The 12,501-nt window shown below is 37.1% G+C and overlaps 1 protein-coding gene across 2 annotated transcripts; it reads left to right on the plus strand.

Annotated features, from left to right (window-relative positions):
• The first annotated feature begins 1,705 nt into the window (after nt 1-1,705).
• LOC143892650 (phosphatidylinositol/phosphatidylcholine transfer protein SFH12-like) lies at nt 1,706-11,872 on the plus strand. 2 transcript variants are annotated; one of them, XM_077397419.1, is made up of 15 exons: nt 1,706-1,970; nt 2,567-2,709; nt 3,736-4,018; nt 4,422-4,521; nt 4,750-5,016; nt 5,281-5,358; nt 5,466-5,567; nt 5,656-5,705; nt 6,010-6,109; nt 6,211-6,309; nt 6,750-6,866; nt 8,538-8,670; nt 9,918-10,312; nt 10,943-11,023; nt 11,599-11,872. In XM_077397419.1, the coding sequence occupies exons 2-15, from the start codon at nt 2,664-2,666 to the stop codon at nt 11,614-11,616; spliced, it is 1,869 nt and encodes a 622-aa protein (XP_077253534.1). In that variant the 5' UTR covers nt 1,706-1,970; nt 2,567-2,663; the 3' UTR covers nt 11,617-11,872. The 2 variants fall into 2 exon arrangements, with proteins under 2 accessions (XP_077253534.1, XP_077253535.1); XM_077397420.1 differs by lacking the exon at nt 1,706-1,970 and adding an exon at nt 2,002-2,060.
• Nucleotides 11,873-12,501: the final 629 nt, after the last annotated feature.

Raw genomic sequence — 12,501 nt, forward strand, 5'->3', positions numbered from 1 at the left:
CCGCCCCGTTGCCACCCCTACCCACGGGGAATGTCTAATCCTCATCCCCTCTCCTTCCCCACCCCGCATCCTTCGGAGACAATCACTTTACTTTGTTAAATGTTAGGTTTAAAACTAAAGATTTGCTAGGGACAATCACTTCAGCCATGTTGCGGCTTGGCTGTTGCATGTGAGAGTAGCCACACAACGCACATAGGCTAAGATTTTGTCTTATTCATTTTATTAACCTAGGGACAAAGGTGGTTGCTCTCAGATTCATTTAATTGATCAAAAGTCCCTAACATATCCCTAATTCCCAATCCCACTTGCCAAAAAGTAATGTACATGCCACACCATAGGAAGATCCAAACCGTCCATTTAATGGGCACACCATACTACCATAGGTAAAGGATGATCCAAACCTTCCACTTTATGGCACATTGTAGGATGATCCAAACTGTCCATTTGATGGGCCACAACGTAAATAGGTTGTGGCCCAAAAATTATTTCCATAGGATAATCCCAACCCTCTAATCTATAGAGGAATTGGATATTATGGTACCTTCTATAGATCGGAGGGTTGCAATCATCCTATGGAAATGATTTTTGGGCCGCGATCTATTTACGTTGTGGCCCAACAAATGGACGGTTTGGATATCTACGGTGTGGCCTGTAAAATACTTTTAAATTGTAACATATCAAATGGACGGTTTGGATCATCTTATAATATAGCCCATACATTACTTTTTGAAAAATAATGGACTATACGAGCGCACACTATATAAAATCTCATCACTCATTAGAGAGATGTTGCCTTTATTTGGGGGAGGGAGATCTTCAAAGGATTTAATGTTGCCTTAAAGTGATGGTTCGATGGAGAGATTTTAGGGATTTCTAAGGGTAATATACTAATATAATGAGGGACAATGCCCAATGAATTATGGGTAAAAGAAAACATAAAAAGCTATTTTAGGGACAAAACTGTACTAATGAAAATTATAAAAATTTTGGGGGAATCTTGTAGATATGTTTCGATAAAGAGTTAAGTGAAGCTATACATACGTGTAGCTAACTTAGCTACATCGACGGCTTGAAATACAGTGGGCCCACATTATTTGGGTGATCCAAACCATTCATTTGATAGGCCCTCACATCAATAGGGTGTGCCCAAAAAATCAGCTCCATAGGATCATCCCGACCCTTCAAACTGTGAAGGCAAAAATTGATAGATTTGTGAAGGTTTTTACACATCCAATTTTGCCTTCACAAATCATAGGGTTGGGATGATCCTATGGAGCTGATTTTTTGGGCACACCCTATCTATGTGAGGGCTCATCAAATGAATGGTTTGCATCACCCAAACAATGTGGGGCACACTGTATTTTAAGCCGTTGGTGTAGCTAAGTTATCTACACGTATGTGTAGCTACACTTTTCTCTTTGATAAAAGGGGTTTTTAGTAGTTTTCCCAAAAAAAAAAAAAAAAACTTAAAAAAATACAAGAAAAAAATGGCATTAATGAGGGCGGGGCGGGGCGAACTCCATCCCCTTCTCCTCCCCTTTCCACTGGGGAATTTTTTAAATCCCCTTTCCCTTCCCCTTCCCCAGCCCCGCTCAAATCGGGGAATCCCTCCTCAAGCGGGGCGGGGCGGATCCCCGCTTCCCGGGGTGAAATTGCCAGCCCTACTAACCAACCCTGTCATTTTAGCATTTACCCAAATTTTAACGAGAGAGAGAGAGAGAGAGAGAGAGAGAGAGAGAGAGAGTTTGAATGGAGGGGCATGCATTTCGGTGGGGGTTTTGCACTGAGAATAGAAATGGAGATGGGGAATGCGACCCCGTCAAGAAGCTTTTCCACCTCACGTCGTGTCCTCCTCATTCTTCTATTTCTCCCCCCGTATTCTCAGCTCTCCTTCTCTTCCCCTCCAGAGGAATATTCGGTCATTTATACGCCTCCCTCTCTCCATCCTTTTACACTTTCCTTCCTCACAGGTAATATTTTTTTCTCCTCCTTTTTCATCTCATCACAAGAATCACATTCTTTTCCTTCAATTCTAGGGTTTCCGATTTCCATCTCGAAATGTATACATAAATCTATCTTTTTTTTTTTCCCAACAGTTTCTTGTTTTTTCATCTAGATCTAAAATCCGATTCAACAGTGTTTTTCTTCTTCTTTTGATCTAGATGCATTGTTATCATTTTTTGTTTGGATTCTGTATTTTGTTGAATTCTATGAGTTTCCGTTGTGATCTTGAGCTGCAGTTACTGCAGGGATAGTGTCTTTTCTTTCTTTTTTATCTTTGAATTATAGTTTATATTTTTTTAGGTCAAGCTCAGATGCATAGATTTTGTAGATATCCGGAGATTTTCATTTTGAGCTATATTATAGGAATGTAGGAGGAAAAATCTCGTATGGATAGATCTCATAGAATTCGGGGGTTTGGAGTTTGGCTGTAATGTTTCAGAATTTCCGTTTTGTTATCGAGCTTCTTGAAATTATATTTATTTTTCAGGAATATTAGGCCTTTTATTTTGATGCTAGAATTATTGTGTTTGTGGTTTTTGATGTTGATGTGATGGAAATGCAGGTGTTTGGAGAGGGATTCCATCCTATTTTTCTCCTTATGAGTGCTTGAGTCTCCTGCCCTTTGTCGTGTCACAAGAGAGAGCTCTCGAGCACAAACCATGAGTGAACTCATGTCTGGACCTCTCGATCGATTCGCGATACCTGGTAATTAAATAAGTTTCCTCTTCTTTCTATTTCTGTTTATTTTGAGGATTGCTTTTTTAAATTAGATGAAAGTTGTCTCTAATAATCTCCACTGATTCCTATTGAGATGGAAATGAAATTCAGTAAATCAATGCATCTGATTTGTATGAAATTAGACAGCTACCCAAATGTGAATAATCCTTAGTGTAACAAAGCAATAAAGGTTAAAACAAATACTATATAAAGAAGGCATTTAGGTGGTCACAGTTCAACATCACTGAAGCCTAGGGTACTACATGTGGTAATATGGCCTTAATAAATTTGGTTTGTCGCATCCCTAGCAATGAAAAATAGGATGTGATTTTTGGAATCCAGAAGATGACACATGGAGGGTATTAAATAGGCTGTAGAAATTAGTGGGTAAAATCTAAAGAGGGCCACTTGTCTGGAATATATTTCATCTGGTTGTGATGTTGAGCAAGCAATATATATATATATATATATATATGAAACTTTTGGTAGAGGAGAACATTAGATTGTTAAAGAAAAAAGTTGTGGGTAATGATGGCTGAATGCTCTTCGGCATTACCGGTATATCTTTGTCTCAACAAAATTCAAGGCAGTTAAAAAAAGTTTTTGGGGCTGATGTCACATCGTTAGAATAGTCAGCCCCCACTCTCAGTCATCCCTCTAATTCGCTATGAAAAATATCGTCTGGTATGAAATGCCCGACACTCTTCCCTTAACTTCAGTTGGACAGAATAAAATTTCATCACTTTCCCTCTATTGTTTCTGAAACAAAATGGAGATTTAGAAGCATAACCACAACAAAATTTGTGCAGTTTTCTATTTTTATGGAAAATATTTTATTCATTATGGAGATTTACCAATTAGTTGGTATTTTAACTAAATATTAGAATTTTGGGTTGTTTTCTTGAATTGTAATTCATTTGCTTTGAATGTGTCGCAATAGAAACAGTAAATTTAAATCCTTACATGTTTGCTGCGTTCTTGTTTAATATCTAACATTTTATTACTTGTTTACAGGTCTCGAAGGATCCTCTTTCCATGACAGAAGATCTGATGTTGAGAACTCAGAGGATGAGAGGAGGACTAGGATTGGATCTCTTAAGAAGAAAGCAATCAATGCCTCCACGAAGCTCAGGCATTCTTTGACAAAAAAGGGTAGGAGGAGCAGTAGAGTTATGTCTGTTAACATTGAGGATGTACACGATGCCGAGGAATTACAGGCTGTCGATGCATTCCGTCAAGCACTTATTTTGGAAGAACTACTGCCCTCAAGACATGATGATTATCATACGATGCTGAGGTAACTTTCTTTTCCTTCATCGTCTTTTTCCTGATATAAACTCAAAAAAGGTAAAAAATTTAATATATCCCGAGATTTTCCCTTGCCGAGAAATTTCCGAGAATGATATTTGCGACATAGGTTCTGTCTTTATTTTTGTATATGTGATAAGAACACAAATGCTGATGTAGAGTTAGAGCTAGATATGGAACTGTAGATGCACTGTTGTCAAATTTGTTTGGCAGTTGATTAAAGTGGCATGTTCTTGTAGAAGATCTGTTCTATAGTTGTACTTCAAAAATATTGCCATAAAAGTGGCTGTAAAGTGTCACTGCAATATGGTTTCAATTTAAAATGTCTGTAGAATTCTTACTATTTCCATCAACCAAGTAATGGTTAATTAACTTGTTATTCTGTGACGCAGATTTTTGAAGGCAAGAAAATTTGATATTGAGAAAACAAAGCAGATGTGGTCTGATATGATTCAGTGGAGGAAGGAATTTGGTGCAGATACGATTTTGGAGGTAATAGTTGCCATGATTAATAGTTGCCAAATATCTGGATAACACTCGTGCATCTTACTTTCTTTTGGAAGGGACAATCATCCCCTTATATATTATTTGCATTTCTGAGGTATTATTTGGTGTCAAACTTGCATAAACGTTTGTTGTTTTATCCATGTGTTCTTGAGATCAAATGTTATTGAAGTGGCTGATTTTTTTTATGTATTTTCTTATAATTATTCTATTAAGGATTTTGAATTCAATGAGATCGATGAAGTCCTTCAACACTATCCTCAAGGTCATCATGGGGTAGATAAGGATGGAAGGCCTGTCTACATTGAGTCACTGGGCAAAGTTGATCCTAACAAGTTGATGCAAGCTACAACTATGGATCGCTACGTTAAATATCATGTGAAGGAGTTTGAGAGGAACTTTGTTATCAAGTTCCCAGCTTGTTCGATTGCCGCAAAACGACATATTGATCAGAGCACGACAATTTTGGATGTGCAAGGAGTGGTATGTGAGGATCCTTTCATTTCTTTTAGGGCCAATTATCTAAAACCTCTCATTTTTTAATAAACCAACATATATCGCTCTATGAATCAAATAGACTAACTCCCCTATGCTTGCCTTCTTAAATTTGGTGACCTAACTCTACTAGAGTTGTGGCAGTGATTGTCCATTTTCTAAAATGAAGAGATCTTTGTCATTTCATCTTTATTTTACGGCCTTGTCTGCTCTCTTGTGATACCACGTCTAAGACATGAAATGGTGATTTAGGGACTTAAAAATTTCAATAAGGCTGCAAGGGATCTTATTGGTCGCCTTCAGAAGATTGATGGTGACAATTATCCTGAGGTATTTTCTCATCCTCTTTGTCTAACTAATACATCACAAATATTTTATTTCTGGGCAATAAAGTATTTCTAATGCCATATGTGATAAGCTTACTGTTTGTACTACAGACCTTGTGTCGCATGTTCATCATCAATGCTGGTCCTGGATTTAGACTGTTATGGAACACCATAAAGAGTTTCCTTGATCCAAAAACCACGGCAAAGATCCATGTATGTAAAATTCTTTTCTCATTCAGTACATAGAGTTCAGGTTTGACCAACAAAATCTAAATGACTAGTGATAGATTTTGTCCTTCAGGTTCTTGGGAATAAGTTCCAGAGCAAGTTGCTTGAAGTCATCAATGCTAGGTGAGTTTTTTTGGTAAGAGAAATCTGGCAGTTTTTGAAGCATTTTTTTACTTTGATTTACGGCTATCTATTTATCTGTTCAAATCACTTTTCAAATCTCAAGACTCTCTGATCTCCAGATCATTAAACAAACTCCTGAATATTGCTTTAAATTTATTGAAGAGTTGGAATTTAGTGAAAAATCTCTGTATAATGAAATTATGCAGTTTCTATACATTATGAAATTCAAAAGTGAAAACACTCAACTACTTAAAGTAGCATTCCAGCAACATAAATCTTATCTGCAGACCTTGGATTGTACTAGTGAATTGCCAGAGTTCTTGGGAGGAACTTGTACATGTGCTGATCAAGGGGGTTGTATGAGGTCTGACAAAGGCCCATGGAAAGATCCAGAAATATTGAAGGTTCTCAGTTAACTTTATTCCCCCAGGCACTTCTTTTAATACATTATTTACAATTCTCATTTGTAAAACGCATTAATAATTGTTGACATGTTGATGCACAGATGGTTCAAAATGGTATGGCAAAATGTACAAAGAAAAACTTGACCAGTTCAAGCATTGATGAGAAGACAATTTCTGAAGACGAGATCGTGTACCCGAAGGTATATCTACCTGGTCATTAACCACAGTCTATTCATCTTTCCTCCCTTATCCTCTCACACCCAAGGTTTTAAATTTCGATTTCGGTTCCAGTTTCGGACATAGCCGAAACTGAAATTTTTCGGTAAAAAAAGCAAATTTCATTACTGTAACGGAATTTCGGCTGAAATCTTGGAAAGATTTAAAAAATGCATTTTCCTGAAGTTTTGGCCGAAACTTCCCAAATTTCCGCCGAAATTTGGGATACTGGCTGACATTTCGGTTTCAGTTGATTTTGGTTTCGGTCTTGACTGAAATCTGAAATTTCGGATTTCGGTCGAAATTTAAAACCTTGCTCACACCTGAATACCAAATTTCTAATATTTTCAGCAAGCATAAGGCTTCAAATGCTTCTCTGTACTGATGAATATTGTTTTTTTCCCCTTATTATCCCATCATGGAGGGTTGTGACTCTTTCAGAGGGGAGACTGTTCTGGAAGCAGATGACAAGCGGCTTCTCTCCCCGAGAATTCCACGGGAATTTATAGCGCACCCTCAACTGTCTCCTGTTCGTGAAGAAGTAGGTGTTCCAAATTCCATGGGTTTTTTGTTAGTTAGTGGATGAGATGCATGATAATTTGAAGAATTACATTTGGCCATTCACCAAGTAGACATGCCAAGAAAGAGTCCTACAGTGAAGCAAATTTTCAAACGATAACAAATACCTTTAATGGAGACAGAAACATTACAACAAGGGCAGAAATTGCTCCACAGATAAAACATTTCTAAGAACATCCTCTTTTGCCAATGAATCGACCTCTCTAAGCACATGCTCAAAGGAAATGCCTCTCCCTCAACACAAATCTAAAATCTCATCCACTATAGAGGCTATCCGCCATGGACTTGGACTATGTTGGGTTCCCAAGCAATCACATTTCATAAACCACCTTTGATCCTTAATCTCTGCTCCAAGTCTTCATGGAACAACCAAAGTCCAGTAAGAAGAACATAGCTTCTGCTTCATTCTAATCCTTTATAGCCACTAGCCTTGAGAATGCTTTCTGATCTCACCTTTATCATCCTAAAAATGCCCCCACCGCCCCAGCTTGCCCTAGATTTGCCAATGAGCACCCATGGCGAAGGGGCCAATTTTTTATATTTCTTCTACTTCCATGACACATCCACAATAAGCTTGTTTCACTTCCTAAACAGACCTTTGAGCAAAATCGTCCAAAATTCTTTCTCATGAGTTCCCAACTAATGGTCAAACATTTGATGTCAAAGGATGATCCTCCCAACGGATGATGACGTTCTCACAAATTTTTCTCGTCCTTTATTTCCAAACAACCTACGCCACCGTAAATAGAGAGAGACCATAACACTTGACCCTTCTCACTAAGATAATGATGCTTCTACCATTCCAAGAGATTTGAATATGATTATATGAGAACCCGAAACACTCCTAACCACTAGTAGATAGAAACCTTGAACCCTTGTGGGGATGGGAACTCTACATAGATTCCCCAAGGACAAATTAGAGTTTGAATCAGCCAAAAAATTTAACCAAAAGCCACCTCGAGAGTCTGCTGCCCAGAATCATCAATTTTCTTCAATTGACGGCACACAAGCTTTTCCAATAAACAAAGTAAATACAAAAGGGGACTCTTTACCCTTGAGATTTTGGCCACAGAACCCTTTCCCACATAGCCTAGAATTCCAACATCTCATAACAATCAGCAATATGCACCCTTTCCTCACATACCACTTTAATTTTGGCTAACTGGACTTCTTGACATACCAAGTCTACTCAGATGATTCACTTGCCAATTCACAAAGTTCTAGATTCTAGAATTATGCAAGGATTAATAAACACTTGTTAGGAAATACTTTTTGAAGGGATATACGCTAATGCGCCCCTCTTAATCAATGTGTCAGTACTCTAAAGATATAGATTTTCTCACAAGGGGTCAAGTGAGAAGTGGTAATGTAAAGATTCAGAGTAGATAGGAGATGCTTTTTGCTCTTTTTTTCTTCTTGACAAAATTATGGAATACGCGATAACTTGATGGTGCTTTATTTCCTGTCGTCTCTTGAAATTTCTACAAAAATGTGATTATTTGGAAAGGCTCTAGAGGACTTAGGTTATTACAATAATCATTGAATATCTCGTTCTCCTTCATGTCAGTTTAATTTCATCAAATTGAGAGAACTTATTATTGTTTCTACTCATTTATTTTTAAAAAATATGCAGGTTCCGAATGGCCATGGAAATTTCCCTAGTGCTTATGAGTATGATGAGTTTATCCCGATGGTGGATAAGGTTGTGGATGTTTGGAGGAAAGATGCACAGGATGAAAAACAGGCCTTACAGGCCATCTCTAAAGGTGTGCAATATATCAGTTATGTTTTATAATACTTTTTAATTAATTTACATATTGAAGATAAACTGTAAAAGTGCTTTTTGACCAGGTTGTTTGGGTTGTCGGGTAAAACTTGGGTCGGGACAGGCTTTGTACTTAATACAACAGCTCAAAACCGGACATGGCCGATGACAGTTTCTCATTTTTTCCCAACTTATTGTAAACCATCTCTTTGCAGGCCATAAAAATGGCTAAGATACTCTAGTCATTTGATTTTTGGTCTATGGCCCATCCACAGGGTGGCCTACCAAATTAATTTCCCTAATCACCATAAAGGCATAAATGCTTGCAACATGTAGGGGTCCAATTGAAGTGGATGGTGTGGTATGTAACTCTATATCACCCCCAAGCCTTAAGAGGCAAACCTCTTTTAGTAAATTTCAAATATGCAGTGTCTTTGCCATTTCCCTAAAATTAGGGCATTTTGGTCATCAGATTGGGTTCTATCTTATTTGCAAATTCTTATAAATTCATGGTATTAGGTCATCTCTTTCTTACCCTCCTTGAGGTTTTTATTTTCTAAAACTGGTTAAAGGTAAATAAATGAATTGAAAAGGAAAATAAAACACAAAGCTAACAGAACAGATTAAGGGCATTACATCTGTAATAATCATATGCATTAACATCAAAGTTTTAAATTTTGGTTTCAGTTGGAAATTTATGTGGAAATTATGCAAAATCACAGCAACGTATAGAACCTATGCAAATGATAGAATTTTAAGATGGAACTTTAGAACATGCTAGATAGGCTCAAATACACACTTAGAAACTATTACATAGGCAATAAACAATCCATCTACCTGGTTGAACAATCGAACACCTAGTGACTTGCGGTGTCGTGTATGTCTGATAACCCAGTACATGCCACATTTCACATGTAATTTATATAAATATTTATACATAAATACATTCACATGCAATTCATATCAATATAATTATGTAACACATACTAATATAGTATACCACTAATACACTGATGATTTTGGTTTTGGTATGCGCTTCGATTTCGGTAAGTATTTTGGTGGGGATGGAGACAGAAACATTTCAGTCATTTTATGTTGGTTTTGATGGAAATTTAAAACCATGATTAACCTATCCCTATGATTCTTGGATTTTCTGCACTCGAAATATCAGAGGTTACATTTCCATTGTTCCAAGAGTGCTCATAAATCTGTATATTCTACCATAATTTAAGTTCCTCGATGTTGCAGGTGTATTTACTCTGCCCGAAGCATACAAATCTCCGGAAGGGGTTAGCACATCTATCTTTGCTGGATTGATGGCCTTTGTTATGGGAATTTTTACTATGTTGCGAGTAACGCAGAGCATGCCAAAGAAGCTGACAGAGGCAGCCCTAGGTTGTGCTACTCCTGTGTACTGTGTGGACACAATGCTTAAAGGCCAGGCCCATCATCACCAGTTGCCTGTGCCAGTTATTTCTGGCTCAGAATACTCCTCTGTTATGAAGCACCTGGGGGAGTTGGAAGAGAAGGTGAGCATTCTCAGCATGAAACCTGCTGAGATGCCGCGCGAAAAGGAGGAAATGTTGAATGCTGCTGTAAGCCGTGTTGATGCATTGGAAGCTGAGCTTATGGCGACCAAGAAGGTAATTATGATAATTTTCGGTTCTCACCGAGTCATGAATGCAGTAGCTGATATTTCTTTGAATGAATACTCATCTAGAGACTATATTGTTATCCTTGAACTAATATGTTCATAAAAAGCATTTCATTAAATATTATGACTATATATGGGCATGTCAGTATATTAGATTTTCAGAAGTGCCCCTCCCCTGTATGACACATGCTCAATCTAGGTTACATGATATTCAGTATTCCATCAATATTATACAATATATGGAGGGATTTCCTAGGAACCATCGTAGAAGGCATTTTGCGGATGGGCTGTTGCATGTGAGAGCAGTCACATCAGATGAATTAAATGAATAAGACAAAATCTGAGCCTGTGTGGCTGCTATCACATGCAACAGCCCAGCCGCAAAATGCCTTCTGTGATGGTCCCTAGCAAAGCCCATATATGGATATTCTTGAGCATCATATACTACATAATTTTTCCTTCGTTTTTTCATTTTAGACAATCAACCACAGATCCTTTTAGCTTCTTTAGTCTGATATTGTGATATCCGTATTGGTTTTTTCATCATTGGAACTAATTTCTTCATTCAGTTTGGAATTTGGCTTGATTAGTTGTTGTTTGCATTACTCTCATTTCACAGGCTCTAGAGGATGCCCTTGTTCGACAGGAGGAGCTTCTCGCTTACATTGATAAGAAGAAGCAGAAGAAGAAGAAGAAGATGGTATGCAACTTTGGTCTCTAGTTTTTACTTCTCAACAAGGTTTAAGAACTTGAAGCTTTACTCAGAATCAAGGTGGGCTTGAGTTCAAGTCCATTCTGAACTTGATCTACCTGTTTTTGAGTTTGTGATACGATTTGCTCCGTTTTTTTTCTTTTTCTTTTGAGTACTCAATCAAAGGTTTTAAAATCCTCATTACTGAATTGAGATTACTGAGTGCTTATCGTGACCGTGTATTTGTGAATGCTTGTGGATGATTTGAATAAATTAAAATTTGTAATTCAAATACACTGTAACCTTCTTTCTTTGATTTCAGATGGCTACAATGCCATAAATTTTGGAGTCAGTCTGAACACTGATCTGAATTGACAGCAACTTAGCTAATGAGAAGCTTTTTATTAAACATGGAATCATTTCCTTTGCATTCATCCAGTTATCATTGCTACTTGTTGTTCCTAAATTAAATTGTGCTTATTTTTCTGTTTTTGAATTGCAGAATGTATTTTTGCATTTTCTGATCACATAATCCATTCTGGGTTTTTGACTTACAGAATGTATTTTTGCTTTTCTGATCACAGAATCCATTCTGCTGGTAAGGGGGAAGCTTGAGAATTTGTCGCTCGAAATTATAAAGCTGTGAATTTGTTCAAAGCCAGTGGCCATTGTACTTCTCCAAACCCATCTGAATGTACTTTGTAATATTTGCATTGCCAATCAAAATTTCGGTTGAGTTTATATTTTTCCATTTCTTCCACTCCTAAATAAAACTGTGTCCGAATTATTTACATAAATTTCTACACAACTTTATAAAATCATCTTATATGGAACCCGGAACGTATCAAATTATTCTGATTTCTTGAAAATAAAGAATTAATCCTAGTTATCTTGGAGTTTAATTAGGAAATCACCTTCAAATCTCTATTGTAAATTTTCCTCTTAAATCAAGAGAAAAGAAAGGAAAGTAAATAAATGAGAATATGTAGTCCATCCCTTGTACTTCTGTATGATGTGCATCCAAGAAGACCCTAAAGGCCCTGTTTAGATTGCAGGAATTTTTTGGAAAAGTTTGGAAAGGAAAAATATTTCCGGTGCAATTCCCCTCCTTTCAATCAATTGTCTAATCTGACCTCCCATCTCTTAATTCAAATTTTATATAGAGGGGTCTTCAATTTATGATAATATCCCTCTAAATCAAGGAAATTTTTTCCGTGGGGCCTAAGTGAAAGGTTGGCCATCTTAAAATAAAAGTAATTTTAGACTCCATTTCCATTGATTTCGAAAGACAAGTAGTGGAACCTTAACTATAAGACAACTAGAAAGACCTTACATTGTTGGAATTTTTTTGTCATGGTCGCAAAATATTAAGGAAAGAGAAATTATATGATGCCCGACCGTTAAAATAAAGGGCGGAGAGAGACAAAACCTCTCTCTCCCTTGATTTTTAATCCAAGGGAAAGAACCGTTTTTTGACTTTTCCTTAG

Source organism: Tasmannia lanceolata, unplaced genomic scaffold (assembly GCF_043159265.1).
Source record: "Tasmannia lanceolata isolate RefF3 unplaced genomic scaffold, GAP_Taslan_0.1 ptg000015l, whole genome shotgun sequence".
Classification (NCBI taxonomy): domain Eukaryota; kingdom Viridiplantae; phylum Streptophyta; class Magnoliopsida; order Canellales; family Winteraceae; genus Tasmannia; species Tasmannia lanceolata.